The sequence below is a fragment of the Canis lupus genome, chromosome X (assembly GCF_011100685.1).
Source record: "Canis lupus familiaris isolate Mischka breed German Shepherd chromosome X, alternate assembly UU_Cfam_GSD_1.0, whole genome shotgun sequence".
NCBI classification, from domain to species: Eukaryota; Metazoa; Chordata; class Mammalia; order Carnivora; family Canidae; genus Canis; species Canis lupus.
Window position 1 is genome coordinate 4820542 of NC_049260.1, and position 26960 is coordinate 4847501.

The following is a 26960-nucleotide window of genomic DNA, read 5'->3' on the forward strand; positions in this document are numbered from 1 at the left end:
AAATTTGACATAAAATAGCTATTTCTAAAAGAGCTGTGAGTTCCAATACCTTGTCTTTGCATTATAAAAAGGTCCCATTTTTAAACACAAGAACCCTAGCAGTGTATAATTTGTCTTTATATCTTGGCTTTATATCTGGGGCAGGAGGTACAAGGGCTTTGAAGTCTGGCAAATATGAGCTTAAAACCAAGCTCTGATAAGAGACTTGAAGTCAATCACTTTACCTCTCTAATAGAATGGCTGCCATTCCATCCTCTGTAGGACATAGATAATACCATCAACAAAATTTGTAAAGTGCTTAAAGAGTGTGAGACAAACTGCCCTTATAAATGGTTGTACCAGTTTACCACCATCCAGTGCCATATGGGAATTCCACTGACTTCTCTCCTTCAGGCCCCATATCCAATCAGCTGGTAGGTCTTAGCGTCTGATCTGGAACGGAGGCAAGAATGGCTATGCAGTGGAAGCTCCAGGTGCCCAAGTGGGAAGTTTTGTGGCTGATGAGATGCTGCCGAGAATCTCGGAGCCTCTAGTCCACAGAGAACCCAAGGGTTGTATTTGGTTAAAGTTGGTCTTTACTCTAAGGGGGGAGGATCTTTGAATGTGTTCTTCCCTTTGGTTATCTGTTCTATCTTCACCCTTGCCTCCCTTTCTTCCTGTCTGGATTGGCACATGTCTACTGTTTCAAATCCCAGTATGGAACTTCTTTTTTCTCTATCACACTTCAGTTCTTTGTAAATTGCTGGTTCATCACAGACATAAATTTCTCCAGGAAGCTCGACTTCAACCTATCATTGACTAATGGTGTTGAGTGAAATCACATGTACTTAAATGAGAGACATCCATCCCTCCAATAGCTTTCAGAAATGTCTCTGTGTCTCCCATATACCTGGCATCTCAAACACAGAAGTGGCCTCCTCTTTCTTTCTCTCTCTCCCTTCCTTCCTTCCTTCCTTCCTTCCTTCTTCTTTTCTTTTCTTTCTTTCTTTCTTTCTTTCTTTCTTTCTTTCTTTCTTTCTTTCTTTCTTTCTTTCTTTCTTCTTTTTTCTTTCTTTCTTTCTTTCTTTCTTTCTTTCTTTCTTTCTTTCTTTCTTTCTTTCTTTCTTCTTCTTTTTTCTTTCTTCTTTCTTTCTTTTAGGAATGGCCTCCACTTAACAAAAATTCTGTCATTCTCTTTGCGATGTTCCCACCCTTCACCATCTTCCCCCTTCTAAGACCCCTCTCCCACCAGCCTTGGATGTTCCCCTGAATAACCCACTCTATTTGAGGACTCATGGATCATGTTTTACAGAAACAAGGCCCAACAAGACTCACTGAATGACATAAGAATGTGAGAAATAGAAAGTATACGCAGGGCTGTTTTTGCCATGACTTGAATGAACAGTGTTTACAGCTTAGTCTGTGTAGCTTCTTCCACTCCCGCCTAGAATTGGCTTCCTTTTTCTTCTTTCCTTTTTTTTAGTGAGTTTCCTCATTTCCCCAAAGACTTATTTAATCATAGATATTGTAGCACTTAATTAATTTCTATTGAGTATGGTCTCAAAATATCTCAGACTTAAATGCAGGGTCTACTGTTTTCCATCAATGACTTCCTGGCAAATATTGAGTTATTTACCCGCAGAGCAGGAAACATACACAGCCTCATTAATCTCTTCTCTGCTATCCCAAAGTCCCCCTCCTCCCAGAACTCAGTGTGAAACATATTGAGTATCCAGTCTCATATATTATTTAGAGAGTACCATTGATTTATGCAACTTTTCCTGGGTCAGAAGTCTGGTGATTCATTGGCCCCATATTCAGTTTGACTGCGGGAAGAGTAACCGTTTGTGAGAATACTATTTCTCAATGCATGAGACTGTTATAGTGGGTTCATCTGCTTTTGGCAAAGAAGAGCTCTCTGTAGGGATAACAACCTGAAACACATGGACTACTTGGGGAATAAACTTTCCACGGGTAGGGTAATAGCTAAAAGAATTGCAGAAGCTATTAAAGCAAAAAAGCTTTCCCAAAATGAGAGATAATCCCATCACCGATGAAGAGATTTGAAAGCAATATGGATCACATCTCTGGACCTTTCAACAACAGTGATAAACAAAGGGATAAGATATAATCACAAAGAGCTCCCATTTTTAAAACCATTTTTGTATCAGACAAGTGCCTATTCCTTACTAAGAACTCCACAATGAGCTTGTATTATGATTCTCTTGCTCATGTCCTAAAATACTGACATTAGCTCATCCGTCTTCCCGAAGTTAACTGAACAATCAAATCTTGACTTACTCTCTGTATTTTCTGATGTTTAAAAATTTTAAAATAATGCTAAAATTAAGAGTTTAGAAAGAAATTTAATGCCTTTGGAACAGATAGGGTTCACAGCAGTCCAGGAATCCATTTGAGTCTTCTGCTGGGACACTGAGGAAAAAAGAAAAGTGACCAGGGCAGTCGCCCTATGAGCTTGTCGGTGTCAGCTCTTGGCAATCACTGCAATGCTATTTCCTAGAGGAGAGTCCATATCTATGATCCACTTCAGCAGAATGTAACTGGCATGACTAATATTCTTTATGGATTTAGGGATACAGCTCCCCAGAAAATGTTACATAAGCTATGTAACTACTGAGTACCAAAGGAGAAATTTTAGGAGAGACTATTCTTTATAGAGAATGTTCCCACAAGCGTTGCTCAGAGATTTCAAAAGTAAAATGAGGGCCGGGGAGTGTCCTAACGAAACAGGAAAGAATTTGAATAGTGTTGATGATCCCAGATCTTGTTTTTCTGTGTTGAATTATTAGTAACGTTTGATAATGGGTAAGATTTCAGAATCTCATTTGATAACCCAATGCGACTGATCTCTATGCTGATTTTATATTAGTAGATCTGCTTTGCCTTTGTCTATAAACATAAATATGTCACATTGTGATATTTTATACATAATGATCACTTAGTTCTGTTATGTTTGTAAAGAAGAAAGGCTCAAAGTTAATGCACAAAGCACCCAACTTTAGAAACAAAAGAAAGAAATAGTGCAGATATATTTTTTTAAGGATAATTTTACCTGTCCTCTTCCGTTTTCTATTGGCGGACTTTACAACAGAATGACTCAGTAGAGACTGTGATCTCCCACTGGGGGACCACCACTCAAGCAGCATCTGAAGTTCCTTTCCCCAGGGTTGGTCAGTTTCTTGAGAAAGGAGCTCTGGCTGTTCGGCACTTAGTGGGCAAGTGTGGAAAGGACTGAATATTTCATAATTTTGAATGTTGAATTTAACCTAATTCAGTCTTCTAGGTAGTGGAACTCTACCGTGACATAAAAACAATCAATAATCACACTGATGTACAACTTTGCAATGCCTTGGAAAACCGATGGGAAAATTATTCCCCATATAAAATCTCATGCCAAGCTGAATTATCAACCAACTGTGAATGTAAAATACAAGTATTTGCGGATTTTCAAAATCTCAATAATTTACCTTCTTTTCTGAGGGAAGTACTGAAGTGTGTGCTTTACCAAAAGAGAAAATACTGAGGGTAAAGACACAGGAATGGCAAAGACAAGAGATAAATCAAAGAAATCCAAAAAAAAAAAAAAAAAAAAAAAAACCAAAGAAATCCCAAGAGTGATGGTGAGGAGAATAAAGTATGGAAGCTACATAGCATGTCTGGAGACCAATCCAAAGTCATACAGATTTGTTTGACTATTTTTGAGAACAACAGATGTATGCTTTTGTCAGAGAGGTTGGTGATAACTCAGTAATAGATAAATAAAATCAGCAAGCAAATAACAGGCAATTACTTCTCCAGGGAAAACCAAAGAGTTGTACAAAAGGAAACTGTTTCATTGTGCGTTATATGTTTTGGCACTGAATAATAGGTATATAGCCTTAATAATATCAACAATGTCTTTTGACTTAGCCAAAAATTGTTATATGGGGTTGGGTAGTAGGAGAAGTCTTAGAATGGAAATGATGAGAGACACAAATAAGTAACAGGTGGATAATCTCTAAAAACAAAACAAAACAAAACAAAACAAAAAAACAAAAAAAGCCCCCAGCACATCCTTGTTAAAAAAAAAAGAAAAAGAAAAAGAAAAAGAAATACCTGAAGAAACAGCTCCAGTAATTAAAAATGCATGCCTCTGGAGTTCTAGAGATAAGAGATAAGGCTCCTGGTTTTAATTACAGTATAAGCAAGATCGTTTTGTGTATACCTTTAATACACCTTTAAACACTTTTACAAGATAAAAAGGTTGACACTTCCTTGCTTTCCACAAACTCCTTCAATTTCCAACTCCTGGCTTTTCTGCCACAAGCACCCAAACTATACCTTTTATGAAATGGCCCACTGATCAGTGTAATCACTTTTGGGACCATCTGATGGTGTTTTTCTCTGACTTTGTGAAGCAGACTCCAAACTCACATTTTTTTTTTCTATTACTGCCAAAGAAATGCATACGTTGTCCTATGTAAATGTAAGAGTTCGATTTCTGTAATCTTTAAAAATTTTGTACCTTCTAAATTTTGGTGCCATTGGACAAAGCTGTGTCACTTCCTTCTGGCTAAAAATCTCCCTTGAGGAACAAAATCTGTCCAAATCTGGCCAGACTGTTTCTCACCTTTCGTCTATTCCATCCCATTCTACTGTCTCCGCCTTGTCCATGTGAAGCTGTCCCCAAGCTTTTCCATATTCTGTGCCCTCTAATATTAATTTCCTTTACTCACTCTAAGAGAATGAAAAACATGGAATACACTTTTTTAAGGTTTTAATTCTTCAAGACATATTAAAAGCAACACTCCATTCACACAAGGCTGGTCAGTCCATTCTTGCTCCTCTGCCCACAATACTAGATTTCCATTCTCTCTCCCTTGCCCTCATGAATGAATCCTTAATCATATACATGTCTTCCTTTCTGAACTGAGATCCTCAAAGGTAGGAAATTTATCTTAATCACTTGATTATGTAGTGAATAAGTTAATGGACAAATGACTAGTCTACCCAATAATGTAAGGAGAGAAGAATAGATCATCCTTTCTCTCCTGCGTGCAAACTCTGCCCGGATTACTGTCTGCACAAAATATAAAAAACCAAACCGATAATGGCACAAACCAGTGTTCACAGACTGTTTTTATGAACACAGAAACAAATTAGTTCCGTTTTCAATTCTCAAAACATCCAATTTTATGGGAAAATATAATGCCATTTTAATAAGATGGTTGTCAGAGTTGAAGTAATTGTGTGTCTCAGCAGAATAAAATTGTTTCCATAATGGAAATTAAACCAAATACCACACGATGTGCATGTGTTCACTTAGACTGAACTTCCCAAAACACTTTTCTTGAGATACCATTGATGTTTTACTATTTATCTGTCTTTGCTGTATAATTACACATTATGCAGATGAAATATCAGTGATAGAAATTGTTTCTGAATGTTACAGAGAAATCGTGTAAGTTCTTCAAGTTGATCATGAACTGTTGTTCATCTTCTGGATTTGAATGTGCAGAAGGGAATGCTGAGCATTTAGTATTTGCTGTACAAAGTCTGCATGGTTACGTGGAGTTTTGTGTGTGTCCCAGTTTAGTGATTAAAACTGAATTGTTACCTTCTGTGTGTCCTTTGTTCCTTCACATTCGTGTCAATGGATGCCTCACTGACCAGAGGTGCTAGATTTCCACTTATTTTTATGTACTCAGTATCCCATACACTGCTTGTATATGCATGATCATTTTTTTTAAAGATTATTTATTTATTCATGAGAGACATACAGAGAGAGAGAGAGAGAGAGAGAGACATGCAGAGACACAGGCAGAGGGAGAAGCAGGCTCCACACAGGAAGCCCGATGTGGGACTTGATCCCCGGACTCCAGGATCGCACCCTGGGCCAAAGGCAGGTGCTAAACCACTGAGCCACCCGGGCTGCCCTGCATGATCATTTTTATTTATTTATTTTACTGGGTCAATGTAGGGAAGAGAAATGCAGCCTACATGTGAACAGAACACAAATATGCCACATTACCAGTGATAAATCAGAAGTAGGAAGAACACACAATGATTTCCTTTTTTCCCTTCTTTCTATATTTTTATATGTTTCAAGATTTCTAAAGGCCAAAAACAAATCTTCTAAGGACTATCTATTCACATTGTGGCCCACAGACCTGCATCACCTGGGAGTCTGTTAGAAATGCATATATCCTTCTGTCCTGTCTCCAGAGCTACTGAATCTGGATTTGCATTTTAACAGGATCCCCAGGTATTCCACATGCACATTAAAATTTGGGAGGCACTATTCTAAAAGATTTTTTCTCACTATCTGGCAAAATGTTTGTCTCCTCCCCTCTTTAAGTAGTCTCCATGTCCAGCTTGGAGCCCAACATGGGTCTTGAACTCATGACCCTAAGATCAGGACCTGAACCGAGATCAAGAGTAGGACACTTAACTGACTGAGCCTCCCAGGCACCCTTCTCCCCATTTTTAAAATGTACTCCATAGTGCCGTTAATTTTTTTTCTTAATATAAATTTACAATATTAAGAAATACTGGGGCACCCAGGTGGCATAGTCAGTTGAGCAGCCCACTCTTGATTTCAGCTCAGGTCCTGATCTCAAGTGTTCTGAGATCAAGTCCCACATTAGGCTATGTGCTCAGGGCAGAGTCTGCTTAAGACTCTTTCTCGCCCTCCCTCTGCTCCTCCCCCACTCTCAAATAAATAAATACATACATCTTTTTTAAAATATTGAGAAATACTTGGTGAAAAATATGACTACCTTCTTTATAATGTGCTGGAAAATGTCCTCTTGTAGACAACATGGGAGGTAATGAGGAAGGGAACCATGTGGCTATCTAAGGAAGAGCCTGTGAGGAAGAGTGGACATTGCCCATGCTTTAGAAGGATATTTAAGTGTTCAGGGATCAGAACGGGCCTTCTGTGGCTCCTGGGAATGAGTAGTAATGATCAAGAAGAAAAGAGTAGTAAGTCACAGAGAGACCTTTCAGAACTTTGTAAGGACACTGATGTCTACTGGTATGGAAGTGGTGAGCTATGGAAAGGTTGGCACATAGGCTGGCGGTATCTAGCTTACATGTCTGCTTTCTGCCTTTCCATCTGCAGGAGGGAAAGTCGAATCAGGAATCCACTCAAAATGTGACTGCTACACCCCAAGAGAGCAAGGATGGTGGCTTCGAGGGGGTAGTAGAGGATTGGGAGAAAAGTGATCAGACGCTGCTCATACTTGGAAGATGGATGCTGTTAAGTCTTCATGAAACACTGGAGCTGTGAAGGGTGGACAGAGCTCAAAGATGACTGCTGAGGCTTCATCTGAAGAGTTGACATAAGCTAAGGTGAAGAAGACTGCAAGGGAAGTAGTGATTTTTAGTTTTAACTTTTTGGTTAGGCATTTGAGAAGGAGTGCTGAGGCCCTCAGGTTTTGTTATGTTAGGACTAAGATGAGTATCTTCTTCTTTCTCCTGGCTGAAAAGGCCATTTGTGACAACACAGATGGAACTTGAGGACATTCTATTGGTTGACATAAGTCAGACAGAGAAGGACCAATATCATATGATCTCACTTACCTGTGGTGTCTGAAGAAGCCAAACTGTGAGAAACAAAAAATAAGAGGTGGTTTCTGGGCACTTAGGTGAGGGGGGGAAGGGAAAGATGTTGGTCAAAGGGCATAAACTTCCAGTAATAAGATGAGTAAGTTCTGGAGATCTAATGCGCAGCATGCTGACTGTAGTTAACATCATTGCATTATATACTTAAGATTTGCTGAAGTATCTGCACCCCGATGTTTATAGCAGCAGTGTCGACGATAGCCAAACTGTGGAAGGAGCCTCGGTGTCCATCGACAGATGAATGGATAAAGAAGATGTGGTCTATGTATACAATGGAATATTCCTCAGCCATTAGAAACGACAAATACCCACCATTTGCTTCGACGTGGATGGAACTGGAGGGTATTATGCTGAGTGAAGTAAGTCAATCGGAGAAGGACAAACATTGTATGTTCTCATTCATTTGGGGAATATAAAAAATAGTGAGGGATCCCTGGGTGGCGCAGCGGTTTAGCGCCTGCCTTTGGCCCAGGGCGCGATCCTGGAGACCCGGAATCGAATCCCACGTCGGGCTCCCAGTGCATGGAGCCTGCTTCTCCCTCTGCCTGTGTCTCTGCCTCTCTCTCTCTCTCTGTGTGTGACTATCATATAAAAAATAAAATAAAATAAAATGTTTAAAAAATAAAAAATAGTGAAAGGGAATAAAGGGGAAAGGAGAAAAAATGAGTGGGAAATATCAGAAAGGGAGACAGAACATGAAAGACTCCTAACTCTGGGAAACGAACTAGGGGTAGGTGGAAGGGGAGGTGGCAGAGGGTGGGGGTGACTGGGTGACGGGACTGAGGTGGGCACTTGACGGGATGAGCACTGGGTGTTATTCTATATGTTGGCAAATTGAACACCAATAAAAAATAAATTTATAAAATAAATAAATAAACAAATTTAAAAAAAACAAGATTTGCTGAGATAGTAGGTCTTGAATGTAATAACCACTAGGGGTGCTTGGCTGGCTCAGTCGGTAGAGCATGTGATTCTTCATGTCAGGGTGATGAGTACAAGCCCCATGTTGGGCATAAAGCCTACTTAAAAAAAAAGAAACGTGGTAATTTTGTGAAGTGATGGAGGTGTTAGCTAAATCTACTATGGTAGTCATTCTGCATTCTACGGAGGGATACAACAGGAGAGTCAAGTGTCCACATGAGGAAAGGATTCCAAGGTGCAGACAGTGAGGACTGTGTCAAAGGATGCAGGAAGTCTGGGGAGGGGGGTATGGGTGAAGAAGGTGATGGGGTTTAAGGAGTGCATTTGTGATGAGCACCAGGTACTGTATGGAGGTGTTGAATCACCCTGTCATACACCTGAAACTAATATAACACCATATGTTAACTAACTAGAATCAAAATTTTAAAAATGATTGGTAAGTCCAGGTGGCTGAGGACGGGTTTGGCATTGCATGCTGCAGCTGAGAGGTCACTGGTGACCTCAAAAAGACCCATTTTCGTTGGAGAGGTGTGCAGACACCTTATGTTAAAGAAAAATGTAGGATAGAGATCTGAATATGTCATAATAAACCAATTTTTTTGAAGGTGTTTTACCAGCAGGAGAACACAATGTGGGCAGTTGCTGACAAAGGAAATGGGGATAAGAAGATTATTTTTTTTCTGTTCCTTTTGGCAGGGGTGGGGTTTGACAGCAGAGTAATCACCTGCTGCTCATTTAATTGATCCAGTTCAGTGTGACCACCTAATAATGACACAGATGGGAGGGAGGATTGTGGAAGTCATAGAGAAGTCCACGCTGACTTAGGACTTATGATACAAGCAGATGGGCCCCGGGTTGCCCTGCAGTCACAGAGGGAAGGATGAAATGTGTGGGAATCAGGTGGGTAGGTGGGTAGAGTGAGGCAGAGCTGTTGTAATCTCTCTATCGAGGCTTCACACTTTCCCCATGAAATAGGAAGGTCATGAACTGCAAGCAAGAATGTGGAGAAGGTCCTGGACATTGGACAGATGTTGGACATTGAGGAGAAAAGAGAAGGTAAGATCCTCTTAGATCCCTGTCATTCAGAGTGTGGCCTGCAGACCAGCAGTCACGGCCTGAGAGTTATTGAGCTACCACCAACCTCTCCGGCACCAAAGGAACCAAAATCCACAAGATCTCTTGGTGATTTCTTTTTTAAAATCTATTTATTTATTTGAAAGAGAGAGAGCATACATGTACACGTGCAAGTTGGGGAGGGGCAGAGAGGGAGAATCCCAAGTAGACTCGGTGCTCAGCGCAGAGCCCAAGTGGGACTTGATCTCAGGACCCCGAGTTCACGGGCTGAAATCAAGAGTCGATGCTTAACCAACTGAGCCACCCAGGCGCCCCGATTTCTCAGTGTTTTCTAAGCCACTTGTTTTCAGATTTGCACACTGGATCTGACCAGGAAGATTAAAAAAATCTAGATGCTCAGGCCATACTCAACGCCAATTCCATCAGAATATTCTGGGATGGGGTCCAAACATCAGCATTCTTTTAAACCACCTGGATGGCTTTAGTATGAAACCAATTTTGATGAGAGTGTTCTGGGTATGCGGGTAAGTGGATGAACTCAAGAAAGCCCCCTGGAGGCTAATGGTCCTGGGTTTAAAGACCCCATTTTGCCAGGTTGCAAGTTTTTCTCTTCTGCTGCATAAGTGTAGGTTCAGAATGCGCAATGCAGTGCATGCAAAGAGGACTAGGGTTTGGCCAAGCAATGAGAACAGCAGCCGAGTTCCGCTTACTGGCCTGCCTTGTCTTTCCTGCATTCTCTCTCCTGCAAATTAGAGTGGCCCCATTTGTAGCTCTTGTAAATTTTTGCTGTCTGCCCAAGATTTAAAAGGACATTTTTCAGAGTTGAATGTACTAATATATAATATGCTCTCTTCTGCCCTGTATTCCTCACATATTCCTATCAGAATCATGCAAGCGTGTGATAATACAATGGATTTCCAACATCTGTGTGTGTGTTAATGATATCATTCTGTTGTGTAAGCTTGAATAAATTCATCAGTAAATCTGTGTGCCCTCAGAATCTTCACTATCATTTCCTGATTTTTGTTTCACTTTTTACTTTCTTTTCCTTTCTTTTATTGATTTACACAGATTTCCAAGTTTGTCTAGAATGCTCAGTTTAATTTCAGTAATTTATATTTTCAAAGGATTATTCTCAACTTCTCTAACATTTTCCAGTGTATCTGTGCAGATCTGTGCATAACATTGTCTTATAAATCCTTAACTGCCTTTCTGTGTGTCTGCCATATTCAGTTTCTCAGGTCTAGTTTTTTTTTTTTTTTTAAGATTTTATTTATTCATAGAGATACACAGAGAGAGGCAGAGATACAGGCAGAGGGAGAAGCAGGGGAGCCTGATGCAGGACTCATCCCAGAACCCTGGGATCATGCCCTGAGCCAAAGGCAGACTCCCAACCACTGAGCCACCCAGGCATCCGTCTCAGATCTAGTTTTTTTTTTTTAATTTTTAAAAATATTTATTTATGATACTCACACAGAGAGAGAGAGAGAAGCAGAGACACAGGCAGAGGGAGAAGCAGGCTCCATGCACCGGGAGCCCGACGTGGGATTCAATCCTGGGTCTCCAGGATCGTGCCCTGGGCCAAAGGCAGGCGCCAAACCGCTGCGCCACCCAGGAATCCCCAAGATCTAGTTTTGTTAATTTCCTTCTACTGCCTTTTTTTCTCCAGCCTCCTGCCTTTTCATCATCTTTTTTTTTTTTAAACATTTTTTTATTTATTTATGATAGTCATACAGAGAGAGAGAGAGGCAGAGACACAACAGGCAGAGGGAGAAGCAGGCTCCATGCACCGGGAGCCTGATGTGGGATTCGATCCCGGGTCTCCAGGATCGCGCCCTGGGCCAAAGGCAGGCGCCAAACCGCTGCGCCACCCAGGGATCCCCAAGATCTAGTTTTGTTAATTTCCTTCTACTGCCTTTTTTTCTCCAGCCTCCTGCATTTTCATCATCTTTTACAGAATTTTGTCTCTTTTACTAATTAAAGACTAATTTCTTGAGGCTTATCGGTAATCATTATTTTCTTTTTATGATATTAAACAAATATTAAACAAACATGTTTATAGTAGTAAAATTAGACTGCACATGTAGTCTAATGTGGGACAGTCATCAGACAAAAGTGTGTGGCATTTGATAAGTCTCTGCAAAAAAATAAAAATTAAAAAAATACGTCTCTGCAAAGATGTTTCATGTGCTTTTGTGCGCAGACATTGGCTGCCTACATTGGCCTTACATAGAGTCTTAATCATGTGCTGTTTGCTGCTTCTCAGTTTGATCATAGAGTGATGAAGTTGGAGATGCAACTATGGAGCATGGAATTCAAATCCTCAGTTTCTGCCTCTGCTTTGTAACAATCAGCACCTGTCTTTTATCCGCTATGAATGGCTTCCTCCTCCCAAACCTTTTGTGGGAAGCCAGAGATAGTCACACCTGCCCCCACAGGGATGACGAGGCGATTGTGAACGTGAGTGGTTTTCACCTCATTATATATGCATCAGGTCAACAGTGTTTTATAAGCATCTCTTGTTATATGTTAGCTGGTTTCAGGGTTTTTTATGATTATAAAGAAATTATTTCTAAATCGCTCAATAGGCCTCTTGTACATTTATCTGACGATATTTACAATTGTTAGATAAAAGGACTGGAAAGGTTTTATTCATTTTTTAAAATGATTTTATTCATTCATGAGGAGACACAGAGAGAGACAGAAGGAGGCAGAGACACAGGCAGAGAGAGAAACAAGCTCCCTGCAAGGAGCCAGATGTGGGACTCCATCCTGGACCCCGGGATCACGCCCTGAGCCAAAGGGAAAGGTTTTAAATACAGAACTCTCTTGAAAATGCAATAGTTAACTCTGATAAAAAATGCCTGACCATATTATAATGGTACATTTTCAGAGATGTAAAGTTCTGCAGTTTTACTATGACTTCATTTGAATGCAGTAGGGATAAGTAATATATTCACAAAAAGTGAGTCCATATAGCCCTTTTCAACCCAGATTCTTTGAGAGAATTAAGCCCTAAGAGTCATGAATTTTTTTCTGAAGATTGCATTTTTAAGTAATGTCTACACCCAATGTGGGGCTCAAACCTACAACCCTAAAATGAAGAGTTGCACACTCCAATGATGAGTGAGGCAGGTGCCCTGGTAATGACTTTTCTTCTGTGCACCTATATTAATACTAGATTTAAGAGGATGTTCACTAAAATCACTGTTTATATTCTGTAGTTCGCATAAGCAATCCTGTTTGAGAAGGAATTAATAGGAAAAATTATTTCAAATTACCTCCAATTCATTGACTATATTTAAGAACAATTTTCCTTAAAACTGATTTTGGAAAATTTGATGAATCGAGTATGTTCAAAAGCAATCAATTGCCTTAGAAAAACTAGTTTTAAATAACATAGCATTAGATGAATTAAATTGTGAAAAATCAGCTATTTAATAAATAGACCTGGAGCCACACCATTTGATATGTAGCAGTTAATTCAATCTGACATAATTATTCATTTTCCTTGTTTATTTTTGCCTTTTAATCTAAGAGCAGAAAAAATAGGTTACTTCTTCAACTGTCCTCTTTCTGTTAATTTGCCCATTGTATTTTTCTTCTGTAGATTTACATTTTTCCTAACTCATTAGTTGTCATCTTAATCTGTATTTAGTTTGCTGTATTGTTCACTTTCATTTTGCCTTTTTTTTTTAATTTTTAAAAAGATTTTATTTACTCATGAGACACACACACACACACACAGAGGGAGAGAGAGAGGCAGAGACACAGGCAGAGGGAGAAGCAGGCTCCATGCAGGGAGCCCGACGTGGGACTCGATCCCGGGTCTCCAGGATCAGGCTCTGGGTTGAAGGCAGCGCTAAACCGCTCAACCACCCGGCTGCCCCTCATTTTCCCTTTTTAACTAATTAAGTTGAATGACTCCCAGATGTACTGTGGGTTTTGCTTGTTCGCTCACTGTGGAAAACTTTGATGACTAGGAACTCGCCTCTAAGAATGCCTTTGACTGAACTGAAATCCATCCAGTTCAATATTCAGCCATTTCTGGTCACCAGCACCCCTACTGGCCAACGTCCTGCCTGTCCCTCTCGTCCCAGTCATATTATGACTAAGTGAGATGATAGGTGAATGTAGTTGACATGCTATTTTCCTCTTTAACCCAACCAATCCAGTATATGTATTTCAAAACATTTATTTATTGATGCATTGTTGAATAAGACAGAGAAGGTGGAGAGAGGAGCCAGTGTATAGTATGCAAGCACGTGAATAAAAAGATACTTCATCATCAAGACAGTGTGGCAAAAGAACAGACAAACGGGCAAAGGGAACAGAGCAGGCAGCTGAGAAACAGACCCACACAAATATAGTCAGCTGATCTTTGACAAAGGAACTAAGGAAATATGATGGTGAACAGATCATCTTTTCAACAAATGGTGCTGGAGCAACTGGACATCCACATGCAAAAAAATTAATCTAGGGGTCTCTGGCTGGCTCAGTCTGAGAGCCTGCAACACTTGGTCTCCGGGTTTGTAAATGCGAGCCCCATGCTGGCTGTAGAGATTACTTAAAAATAAAACTCTTTTGGGACACCTGGGTGGCTCAGCAGTTGGGTGTCTGTCTTTGGCTCAGGGCATGATCCCGGAGTGCCGGGATCAAGTTCTGCATCGGGCTCCTTGCATGGAGCCTGCTTTTCCCTCTGTCTGTGTCTCTGCCGCTCTCTCTCTCTCATGAATAAATAAATAAATTAAAAAAAAATAAGTAGGGGATCTCTGGGTGGCTCAGTGGTTTAGCGCCTGCCTTTGGTCCAGGGCATGATCTTGGGGTCCCGGGATCGAGTCCCACATTGGGCTCCCTGCATGGAGCCTGCTTCTCCCTCTGCCTGTGTCTCTGCCTCTCTCTCTCTCTCTCTGTCTCTCATGAATAAATAAATAAAATATTTTTAAAAATTAATAAATAAAAATATAAATAAATAAATAAATAAAAATAAAAATCTTGTAAAATAAATCTAGACCATAGACCTTATATACCCTTTATTTTTTAATGTTTTTTTTTAAGATTTTATTTTTAAATAATCTCCACACCCACCATGGGGCTCATATTCACAACTTTGAGATTAAGAGTCACACAATCTACCAATGGAGCCAGCTGGGCACCCCAGACATTATACTCCTTAAAAAATTAACTCAAGTGCATCACAGAGATAAATGTAAAATGAGGAAACCATAGACATCTAGATGATAACACAGGAGAAAATCTAGATGATCTGGGGTTTGGTAATGACATTTTAGATATAATCCATGAAAAAAATAACTGATAGCCAATATTGCATTAAAATCAAAAAGGTCTGCTCTACAAAAGATACCATCGTGGCAATGGGAAGAGAAAACACAGTCTAGAAGAACTATTTGCAGGGATGGCTGGATGGCTAGGCATCTGCCTTTGGCTTGGGTTGTGATCTCCAGGTTCTGGGATTGAGCCCCACATGAGGCTCCCAGCTCAGCGGGGAGTCTGCTTCTCCCTCTGCCTCTTTCCCACTTGTTCTTTCTCTGTCTTCTCTCTCAAATGAAAAAATTAAAAATATTTTAAAAATATATTTGCAGAAGACAGATCTGATGAAGGGCTGTTGTTATCCAAAATATACAAAGAAGTCTTAACGTTCAACAATAAGAAAATAACTCAATTTAAAAATAGTCAAGGTATCTGGGCAGACGCCTCACCATAAAGGTACACTTATGGCAAACACGTCGATAAAGAGAAGTTCCACATCATATGTTATTAGGGAATCACAAATTTGAATGAGATACACAAATGTTGGAATGGTGAAAATGCAAAATGCTGACAACACAAATTGCTGGTGAGGATGTTGAAAATCAGGAGCTCTCATATGCAGGTTATGGGAACACAAAATGATAAGGTCACCTTGGAAGACAGTTTGGCAGTTTGTTAAAAACTAAACTTACTTTTACCATAAGATCCAGCAATGGTGCTCTTTGCTATTTACTAACCAAAGGATGCAAAATCTTATATCCACACAAAAAACCTGCGCATGGGTGTTTATAACATCATTGCCAATATCTGGAAGCAAGCAAGGTGTCCTTCAGTGGGCGAATGGATACATAAACGGTTGTACCTCCAAAGCAGAACATCATTCAGTGCTAGAAAGAAATGAGCTATCAGGCCATGGAAAGCCACGGATGGAACCTGTAGTGCATATCACTAAGTGAAAGAAGCCAGTCTGAAAAGTCTACATACTGTGTGATTCCAATTCTGACTTTCTAGAAAAGGCAAAACTACAGAGACAGTAAAAAAATCAGTGGTTGCCAGGGGATTGGGGGGGGGGGGGCGATGAATAAGCGGAGTACAGAGGGTTTTTAGCACAGCAAGTCTATTCTGTACCCTATAACAGTGATACACGTCATTATACATTTGCCCAAACCCACAGGATGCACAAGCCCAAGAATGAACCCTAATGTAAAGCATGGACTCTGGGTGATAATGATGTGTCAGTGTAGGTTTGTGGATGTTAACATCTTGCGTGAGATTTTGATAGTAGGATAGGCTGTGCACTTAGGGGGGCAGGGGGATGTCTGTGATTTCTGCTCACCTTAACTGTGAACCTAAAACTGTTCTAAATAATAGAATCTATTTTTTTTAAAGATTTTATTTATTTATTTGAGAGAGAGAGACAGAGAGAATAGGCAGAGGGACAGAGACAGAAGCAGAAGCACTCTGCTGAGCAGGGAGCCTGCTGTGGGACTTGATCCCAAGACCTGTGCTGAAGGCAGATGCTTAATAGACTCAAGCCACACAGGCATCCTGAATCTTTTTTTAAAGATTTTATTTATTTATTCATGAGAGACACAGAGAGAGGCAGAGACATAGACAGAGAGAGAAGCAGGCTCTTCACGGGGAGCCCGAAGTGGGACTTGATACCCGGACCCAGGATCACGCCCTGAGCCAAAGGTAGACGTTCAACCACTGAGCCACCCAGGCGTCCCCAACGCTATTTTTGTAAAAATATTTCAGGCAAGTGTTTTGAAGAAAATACCTGAAGGTAATATGATAGGGAGTATGTGGAGGGGCAAATTTTGATGGGTTATAGGTGTTCTCTATAAGAGATTTCAAACTTTTTTTTTTTTGGTGAGGGAGGTTGTCTAATCCTAGGGTTTCCTGCTGCTGTTGAGGTGAGAGGGTAGTGTTATTACCATATTGTTAGCAAATTGTGTGTATGTGTATGTGTGTGTGTTGCACTCAACAATATTTTCAGATTTTTTTTAAGTTAATATAGTAGTCTTTATTACCTATCGTATGATCCTCTTGGTGAATCAATGTGCATACCATTTGCCAAAACAGAAAGAGCATTTGCTGCTCCTAGGACTCACGGTTTAATTTGCATCTATTAATGAACATTATTGATCATATTTTACACATCTCTACATTTTCATTGATTTATTTCTTTTGACTTATCCTGTCAAAAGACTGGAAAAGTGTGTTAAAGTTTCCCCAAACAAAAAACAAAACAAAACAAAACAAAAAAAAGTTTCCCCAAACAATTTAGTGTCTTTGCATTTTAAAACACATTTTGTAAGTACATTTCAAATATATTTGGATGCTTTGTCATTCACCTCATAAATATTCATGACTATAATAGCTCCATTGACATTTTATCTTAATTGATGAGTGCTTTCAAATTTTGTCCTTGACATATTTTAGTATCAAACATTTCAGCAAATCAAACTTCGTTGCTTTTTTATAAAACTTCTTTTTGTGCAGATGCATTGGTTAAAGACTTGGAACATTAATTTTCTATATATATTTCTAAAAAAAAAGACAGAATTACTTAAATCAACTTCAGATTATGAAAAATAGAGAAAAGTACTTCTCAATAACCTTTCTGAGCGTGATTAAAAGAAGTATAACCACCAAAACACAAAATGAGGTCATCATTCAGTATGTACTGATTTTGGAAGGAAATGGATGGGAGCCATTTGAAAAACAGAGAACTAAATAGGAAAACACATTGATAGACATATTTATTGTTTAAGTCATTGGGTAAGTAATTTCCATTCAATATGTTTTTAAGTGTTTCATCAAATCATGGTTTCCAGGGAGCACGTGGCTGGCTCTTTTGGTAGAGCATGCAACTCTTGATCTTGGGGTCGTGAATTCAAGCCCCATGTTGGGTGTACAGCTTACTTCAAATCCTGGTTTCCATATTACTATGTCATGTGCTTCACCTTAGAGATTGTCATGCTGTGACATGCCTTGTTTTGTTGTATTTATGTATTTCACCTGGCAAATGAATGTGTTAATATTTATATGCTTAGAGATTTATTTTTTTAAGATTTTATTTATTTATTTATTCATGAGAGACACAGAGAGGCAGAAACATAGGCAGAGGGAGAAGTAGGCCCCGAGATGCGGATTCCTGATGCGGGATTCAATCCAAGGACCCCAGGATCACAGCCTGAGCTGAAGGCAGATGCTTAACCACTGAGCCACCCAGGTGCCCCTGCTTAGAGGTTTAAAAGTAAATGCACAAGATTTCCATGTTTGCACATTTAGAATGTTTCTGCAAAAGGCACACAGAAGATTCCATTTTACAACATTATCATTGGAAATACATACCACAATTAGATATACAGAACACAGGAGCATAGTTTTAAAACAGAATGGTGTGGTTTTCGGAGTAAATTCTAAATCTTATTCCTTAATTCTCAATCTCATTCATTCTGTGTACTTCAATTTTAGATGTGTGAAGTAACAGGAAGTAGATGATTGCTACCTTGTAATAATGCGCTTTCCCACAAAGATGTCTGTCTGTCTCATAATTCCCAAAATGTGTGACCACATTTTTAGATGTCAACGGAGAATTAAAGCTGCAGATGGAATTAAGCCTGCTAATTAGTAGACTTTAAAATAAGAGGATTATCCTAGGCCACCAGTGTAATCCTAAGGGTACTTAAATGTGGAAATGGGAGGCAGAGCAGTGTTCGAATGAGGTGATACCTCATGAGGAGGTAGGACTCACTGGGTCATTGTTGGCTTTGAAGAGGAAAGAGTCCACAAGCCAAAGAATGTGATCAACCTTTCTAAGCTGTAGAAGACAAGAAAACATGCTCTGCTGTAGCGCCTCCAGAAAGGACCACAGCCTTGCTGCCATCTGTGAAACCCATATGGACTTGTGAACTCCAGAGCTGAAGATCTGTAAGTTTCCATTGTTTATGATTTTGCACTTAGATTCACTCGCTTACAATTCAAATATTTGCCCAAAAGCCCATGGGGGCCTCTTGGTTGTGAGAATGAAAAAGTGTTGTCCACAAGGCAACATAGTGACAGGTGACCAAGTCAAAAAATGGTCCTCGGGGAGGGGGTCACCATTTGTGCAATGCAGCTGTTCTGTATCTGCTTTCAAACCCAGCATGCCAAGCTCAGAGTGTCCGCTGTGTAAAAGGTGACATTATTTCAGTTTTGCAAGCTCAAGGTTTTAGAGCTTCATTGGAAACAGCATGAGGCCTACCCATTCTTTATTGTCATTCCTGGCTCACATCCATGTCACAGCTAGATTGAAATAGAAGGATGAGAGCCTAATTATTTTGCTTTTTGTTTCATTATTTCATTTTAGTCAGTTAACAAAATGAGGCACACATGTGAAATTAGCAGAAAGACTTCTTGATAATGACTTCCTGTAGCCATCACTGAATTTCCTCATTTAATCAATAATTTCATTATTTTATGTGGAGCTGTGTAAAGCTCCCCTTTCCGTGTACATATATACATAACTAATTTTGTTGTTTCAAAACATTCATTCCTGCCAAAACTATTTATACCATTTTAAAATATTAAAAATTTTTCATGTTTAGTTCCTATCAGCATGCTGTCTTGATTATATTATGGAGTATCATTATTTCAATGTAAAATTTTGACAAATGACCATAATAAATCTATTGATTTATTCCATTATATTATATGGAAAAGTCTTGACTGGTAGCAATGCTGCCAAGCTTCAGAAGAATGTTCTCTTCAGCAGAGAAAAGTCCTGTTTTTTACTCTGCTTCTGTTTTAGCACATGGTGTTGGATATGATACAGACTGATACAGCAACACAAGACTGCAGATTGAAAGTGCGAATCAAGAAGATTCTACAGGTATATTTTTCTCAACACTTATTGCTAATACCCACCTCAATGTAATGCAAGAAAATGCACAGATTATATGGTATCTCCATTTCTGAAATGTGAGAATTTTTTTTTAAGGGAAAAAATGTGCTTTTAATGTCTTTGGCTTTTGTAAGAATCTTTCCACCTAAGTAAAGTTTACACTCACTTTTGCTCCTAGGAATGTGTGTTATATGTATTCTGAGTGATTGTAACTAGTTTCTTTTTATTTTTTTAAGATTTTATTTATTTATTCATGAGAGACACAGAGAGAAAGAGAGGTAGAGACACAGGCAGAGGGAGAGAAGTAGGTTCCATGCAGGGAGCCTGATGTGGGACTCAATCCCGGGTCTCCATTATCATGAACTGGGCTGAAGGTGGTGCTAAACCACTGAGCCACCTGGGCTGCCTTGATTGTAACTGGTTTATGGGTAAGTAACATCTGAAGATGTTTCCTTTCCTAAAAGAATGTAACTATGCTTTCTTTTTGTGACAATTCCGTGTACAGTATTTTTCAAACAAAGGAAGGCTTTAGACTTTTGCAAGCTCACAAAAACCTCCTCTGTTACAAATTCTTTTTTATTTAAGGAATTTTAAACCTTTAAACCCTACCCTTCTTACCCCAAGGTAAGTTCAAGAGTGAGATGTGTGTATCTGATTGATTTCTGCAGTGGAGGAGACCATTGGTTAGCATTTTGGCTCCCAGCTGCCCAGATGGCATTTTCCATTGAAAAATCTGCAAAGGTAGGTATTTTGGAATCAGGGAAAAGAAGAAACCAGGTCTGGTCTAGTAGGTGTTCCTGCTTTGAAGAGCAGCCTGCACACATTATTTTTGCAGCAGAGGTAACAAATATGTGTTGAGCTGCCATCATTCCCACATATGTAATTCTCATAACAATTTCAAAATAAGTCCTGTATTCATTTGATGAATCTATTTTGGTTCTGGAGATTAAGTGACTTATAAGAAGCTGAGAGAGGGTGAGAATTCAGTCTTGTCTATCCACAAAGTCCAAGCTCTCATGACTGTATTCTCCTGTGTTTTCTGTCATAGAACAGATATGGTTTTCCAGGCAAGTCACGTCCCTGGGTTGTGCAGGAATTCACAACACACCACGGAAATATCTGTGTCCACAAAAACCAGAGAGGATGGGGTTAAGCAGATAAAAATACAACAGTCGTTTTAGAAATCTAGATTTAAAAGAGGAATAGAAGCAAGGCAAGATGATGTTTGATTATGATACATAATGGATTCCTCAAATGCTTAAATGTAATTAAAGATATAAAAAGGATAGAAGGAAACGTAAAAATGCTATGAATATACAGCACTGTAATGAGTTGCTTCCTTAAGACACAGCACTAGTTGCAGACACTTGTCCATTTAAAAAAAAAAAAAAAAAAACAGCCAAAGAGAGAAGGCAGTTTAGGAAGACAAAGATGATGTCAGTGGAGCTCCTGCAGGTGGTGAGGTTGGGGCAGGAGGGGGAAGTGATGGAGAAGAGAGAGGTTCACATGGTTAGACTGTCCTTTAGTAGAGGCCCTGAAGGATGATGGCATTGTCCAGAGCACTAGGTAAGTTTCACAGTTTCATTGGCAACTGAATAAAAATGAATATAATTCCATTGCCATCAAATCCTTGAGATTTAGTACATTTAATTCTATTTTGCAGAGAGTGATGAATATGGAATTTATGTTCGGCAGGACCGTCAAGAAAGCAACATTTCTCTTGATACCCTACTCTGATAATCGTCTCATTTGGCTACATAAATAAGCCTGGAATGGACAGGAGATTGCAATTTTACTGGATTTAAGATAACACTGCAGCTGAGAGCTTGGAATCTTCCAAGACTTTCTCCTGCTTTCAAAAGTCACAAATGCAGAATCATTAGATTTCTCCATCAGATTAATATTTTTCCTAAAAATGCAGTTTCTTGGGATTGGTCAGTCTTCAGTTGGATAATGGTGGTGGTCAGTGCTCTGGGATTTTGAAAGTTACAGTCCTTCCTTAAGAAGGCATTTTGTGAAAGGAAATTGGATTATTGTGTATGCTTAAGAAAAAAAATATGAAAGGTTTAAGCCTTTTCTTCTTTGAAAAAAAGTAATTTTTAACCTTAAAAATACTATTGGAATTCCAAAGCAGCAGCAAAAATGTCTTACGTGTGCCTATCTGTGAGATCAAATATGTATAAAAGAATATGATGCATGTAATCATAATTGTAGTGTCAGAGCACGGTTTCTGGATCTCAGCCCTATCAACATTTGTGTCTGGATATTTCCCTGTAGTGGGGGTGTCCTGTGCATCGCAGGACATTGAACAGCACCTCTGGTCTCCATCTACTAGATGCAATAGTAGCCCTCCAGCTATCACTCCAAAAATGACTCCAAGCATTGTCCATGTTCCCTACAGGGAATCACTGCCCATTGAGAACCACTGTGTTAGAGATGAAGTTGTTTCTTGTAATTCTGCTGTTGGAGAGATTTGTTTTCCTTTCCTTATATATTTTTTTTATCACCTGAAATTCTACCCAAACATCACAGAAAATGTAAGTTCTGTGAGAACAGGGATCTTGTCCGTCTTGCTTATTAGCCTACTCAGGGCCTAGTATTTTAATAAATACTTCTTGAATAAATGAATAGAAATACAATAAAAATAAATCTGCTCATGCTTTATTGAGTAGATAAAAGAAGATGTGATTTCATTAATAATATATTTAGATCTATTTGAGTTCTTAAGCTTTGTATTAAATGGAATTTTACTGACCTCGGATTAGTGAATTTTACAAGTAATATAAATCTACTCTTTCTCATTCTCTTCTCTATTAATTGGGTTACTCAACCAATAGGCATTGTGTGCAAGGTTGTAAAGAAATACATAACAAATATATTAGATATTGTGATCACTTTGTAATTTGTAATAGGAAGAACTCTACAAAATGTGAAGATACTTTGTAGACTGAAAAGGAAAAAGCCATTTGTATCATTTAACTGGTTGTTTGGCTTTGCTTGTTTCAGCTGGATGTTCTGGGAATTGAGGCGATGTGTTCAAACTTTGGGGAAGAAAGTGATGGTGAACATACCCCCATAGACTTCAAGAGGAATGGAAGCCACCAGAGCTGCTTCACAACAGACGGGTTACCCAGCAGTGCCAGAGAGTCAGGGATGGGAGCAAATGAAGACTCTGCTATTCAGGGTGTGGGGAGGTGAGTGCTAAAGTCAATTTGCAGCGATAGACACAAGACTGAAAGGCCAGAAGCATGGGGATCCCTGGGTGGCTCAGTGGTGTACTGCCTGCCTTCAGGCCCAGGGCATGATCCTAGAGTCCCGGGATCGAGTCCCACGTTGGGCTCCCTGCATGTAGCCTGCCTTTCCCTCTGCCTGTGTCTCTGCCTCTCTCTCTGTGTCTCTCATGAATAAAAAAAAAAAAAAAAAAAAAAAAAGGCCAGAAGGAAACATTTCAGTAGTATCCAAAATCTATTGTGTTTACTCATGAAACTATGGATGACGAGGCTGGCAGATTTGGAAACAGCCGGCAACTTGGGGAAGCCAGAGGAAGTAGGCAGCCGTTATTGGGGATTCCTGAGAGCAAAGAGAAGCTGCCCATCACTGGGATGGAGGCTTGGGATAAGGATTCAGCTTTCTTCGGGGCCAGAGCTCACCCCTGCCGGCAGACTTGAGGGCTGAGGGTCCTGCTGCGGGAGGGGTTGTGACAGGGCTGTGACAACATGTTCTGAGAGGCAGGTGTGTCATTTGTGGGGGGCATGCTTATTTCCACTGAGGACTTTGCCATCTGCACTTGCAGTGGGGCCACCGAGTGAGAAATGCCTGGGTCTGCAGCGGCAACCAGGCACACGCCAGCTCCCTTCCATCTCATTGTGGGGTCGGAGACATGTGCCTTCTGCTGATGCTGGGGACTCAGCTCAACTGCGTTCTATTGTAGTAGAAGGGAGGGAGGGAGGAAAGAGGAAGAATGCAAAGAAGGTAGATGGAAGGAAGGGAAGGAGGAAGCAAGAAAAGAAAGGGAAGGAAGGGGAGAGAAGAAACAGAGTCAGGATGAACACAAAGCAGGAAGGAAGGAGGAAGAAGGAAAGAACATGATGGAGAGTTACCTAAGAGTCTTAGGCCTTTCATGGAACTTGTGCTGAAATTAAAAGCATACATTGTGCCCTTGGAAATCTCACACACGTGCAAACCCATTTCTTGTCATTCTTTTGTGGCTTCCATAATGTCCTGAGCGTAAAGAGCCCTTCCGGGAAGTCTTGAGACAGAAGTCCCCGGCACAGGGCCCGCTCCACCCGCCTGCAGTCTCCCATGCACCGGTCCCCGGGGAGGCTCTTACGGAATGCCTCCTAGTAAAAGTTACTTCCAGTTGGAATGTAAGGAAGCTTTCCGCAAGGTAAGTTGCTGTCCCTCTTATTTGGCTCTTAACATATCCAGGTGCATCTCGTGAACAGCTCTTCCCAACACGTGCCCTCAACGCGGAGCTTTCTGCCGCCGTATTTCAGGGTTCAACAGCCAGACGGGGCTCCCCCAGGCCACGTCTATTCACTGCTGCTCTTCCCCTCGTCCCGCTCTAAAGCTCCCTTCTTCCCCAGGGCTCTCGGGCACTGCTGTCTGTGCGGCCACTTGTCAGCTTGTGGCCCTCGGGTCTGGCTCACGGGCTTGGCCTCCGTGTCCTCCACGGTGGGCTCACAGGAGCCCGTGGATTTTCCGGCTGCCCCCTCTCGTCGCGTGGCTGGCATCGGTGACCTCCTCGGGTCCTAGAAGGCAGCCGGAGCCATGGCCCCGCTGCTGCTGGCTCCCCTGAGAGCTCCCTCCCACCGGGACTTAGCAAGGTTCCCGACCCTCTTCTTCCTGGTTTCCCTCCTCCTAGAATGCTTTGTCCTGAGGACCCTTCCTTCCATTCCCTTCCCTGTGGATCGTGGCCTGGGGCCAGTTCTGGGAGAATCTGATAGCCCTTGTCTCCTTACCCTCCATCTCTAGCACATCTTTGCGTCTGTTCTTCTCCTCGTGAGCACCTTCCAGGCTTCTGGAATGTCCATCACCCCCCAGAGCTCTACTACCTCCAGGGCAGCACCACGCAAATGCCACCCCTGAGTCTCATGGCTCCCAGCTGGGTATTTTTATACACAATGTCTACAGTTCCGGCCCGGATGTCCTACCAGAGCGAACACATCTGATCTAGACCACACTTCTGCGAGGACATGTTGTTCACCACTTTCTTCCTCCTGTCCTCTCCTTAGGCCAAGGCAGCCTTGTCTGTGGGGCTGAGGCTGGGGCGAGGTTCAGCTGATTTGCCTTTCCGGGAGGCTCCCACCGGAAGACAGGAGCACCTCCTGTGGCACTCCAGACCTTGGGCAGTCCTGCTGGTGGACATCTGCCCTGAAGGCAGGGCAAGGGCTCCACCCACGTCTATGCCTAATTGTGTGCTATGAGCTGCTTCTCTCTTTGAGCCACAGCAGCTAGAAAGGCCCAACATTCCCTGATAGCTCTGGGTTTTGGCTCCTCCCAGAAGCTAGTTCTCAGGCAGTTCTGTGGAGTCTTTGCAGCTTTTCAGTGCTTTGAACAAGTCTTCACAAGTTTGACCCTAATTAATTCATAATTAAAGCCAGTGATATTTACTAAAAATTCCTAAAGACTTTAATAACTCACTTGAGCAAAAAAAAGGTATTCCTAAAATATTCATGCCAAAAAAAAGGTATGAAATAACAAAGACTAATTTGTGTATGCTTTAAAAAAAGAGAGAGAGGGAAGTCTTTAAAAGGTTATTTCATCCAGATTTTGAAGACTTATATTTTCAGCGAGAGTGGCGAGATCTGAGGGACTCATGTAGCATGAATGAAAGAGGAAACCCAATGATTTCTCTTTTCTGTGCTACTACTTTAATCCACACCCCTCTCCTGCCTTCTGAGAATTATAATTATCTCTCACACGGTTACTTAAGTCTTTCCTGGTTCTCACTTCACGACTTCAGGCTTAGTTTCCTTTGGTAAAATGACGATGCCTTTCTGCTCCCATACTCAGAGATCATCAGTGTCTTTGGGCCACCACAGGAGTCACTGCACCCTGCTCGGGTAGGCCAACATGCCTCTGTCTGCAGGCTGGGATGTGGTCTTAGCTCACACTATTTATCACCCTGGATTTAGAAGATGCTTCTGATGAATGAATGTTGCATTAGCATGTGCCCCATGTTCTCCCAAGTGATCATCCCTTCTTCTTCACCAACCATGCTGTTCCACAGAGCGTTCATTTAACCACCACTCCCAACGATGCATGAACACTTCCCCTAGTCTCGTTTCTGAAGCCTTAAAAAAAAAAAAAAAGAATCTTCCAGTTGTGCCTGGCTGGGTCAGTTGGAAGAGCTTATGACTCTTGATCTGGAGGTCAGGAGGTTTAGTTCCAAGTTGGGTGTAAAGATTAAATAAATAAAAACTTGGGAAAAAAAATCTTTCAGGGGCACTCAATGGCTTAGGTGGCTAAATTTCTAACTGTTGATTTTAGCTCAGGTCATGATCTCATGGGTCATGGGATCAAGCCCCACATTGGGCTTCTCACTTAGCCAGGAGTTGGCCTGAAAGATTCTCTCCTCTGTCCCTTTTCCTGCTCCCATGCTCTCATGTTCTCTCTCTCTCAAAATAAATGAATCTTTATGTTTTTTTAAAATTTTATTTATTTATTTAAGAGACAGTGAGCAAGAGAGAGCAAAGGAACAGGGGCAGAGGGAGAGGGAGAAGCAGGCTCCCCACTGAGCAGGGAGCCCAACGAAGGACTCGATCTCAGGACCCTAGGATCATGCCCTGAGCTGAGGCAGACACTTAACTTAATTGACTGAGCCACCCAGGTGCCCCAATAAATAAATCTTTAAAAAAAGTTTTCCATACTACTTCTGTACGCCAACATGTATACAAGGACTCGTTTCAATGTAGTAATCATGTAATCATTTTGAGTACTGCAGCTGTGTGTCATGATTTGGGTACCCTCTTCTCATCCTACCACATGGTGCACATACTGCATATCTGACATAGAGTAATTCATCCTTAATCTTAAAATTTAATTTTTTTAGATCATTCTACTGTATAGGATTAATGCACGCGTGTGCGTACACACACACACACATATTAGCAATGAGGAGAATTTCAATGCAAATGAATGTTTCACCCTTACCAGGGTTAATAAGTCATTAACCTAATTAAGAGGCAACCAAACC

At 40.8% G+C, this 26960-nt stretch overlaps 2 protein-coding genes across 8 annotated transcripts in view; one reads left to right on the plus strand and one right to left on the minus strand.

Annotated features, from left to right (window-relative positions):
- The window catches only part of PNPLA4 (patatin like phospholipase domain containing 4), a 107635-nt gene that overhangs the window by 36271 nt on the left and 44404 nt on the right, over window positions 1-26960 (minus strand). The gene's annotated exons all lie outside the window — the stretch shown is intronic.
- On the plus strand, window positions 7907-26084 carry LOC102152866. Of its 7 annotated transcripts, XM_038586768.1 has the most exons (10): window positions 7914-7964; window positions 9502-9582; window positions 11867-12060; window positions 18657-18810; window positions 19670-19750; window positions 20431-20503; window positions 21426-22299; window positions 22769-22956; window positions 23996-24149; window positions 24997-26084. In XM_038586768.1, exons 7-10 carry the CDS (start codon window positions 21952-21954, stop codon window positions 25186-25188), a joined length of 882 nt encoding a protein of 293 aa, XP_038442696.1. In that variant the 5' UTR covers window positions 7914-7964; window positions 9502-9582; window positions 11867-12060; window positions 18657-18810; window positions 19670-19750; window positions 20431-20503; window positions 21426-21951; the 3' UTR covers window positions 25189-26084. The 7 variants fall into 7 exon arrangements, 6 of the variants coding, with proteins under 6 accessions (XP_038442697.1, XP_038442696.1, XP_038442699.1 ...); XM_038586771.1 differs by lacking the exon at window positions 20431-20503 and having other exon boundaries at window positions 24737-26084; XM_038586767.1 differs by lacking the exon at window positions 20431-20503.

Excerpts from the sequence above, each read along its gene's own strand:
- LOC102152866 (XM_038586769.1), top strand. The coding sequence starts at position 21,952 with ATGATGCATGTAATCATAATTGTAGTGTCAGAGCACGGTTTCTGGATC. Across the intron at positions 22,300-22,768 it reads ACCCAAACATCACAGAAAAT|CTGGATGTTCTGGGAATTGA; the intron begins GTAAGTTCTGTG and ends TGCTTGTTTCAG. Across the intron at positions 22,957-23,995 it reads GCTATTCAGGGTGTGGGGAG|AGCCCTTCCGGGAAGTCTTG; the intron begins GTGAGTGCTAAA and ends CTGAGCGTAAAG.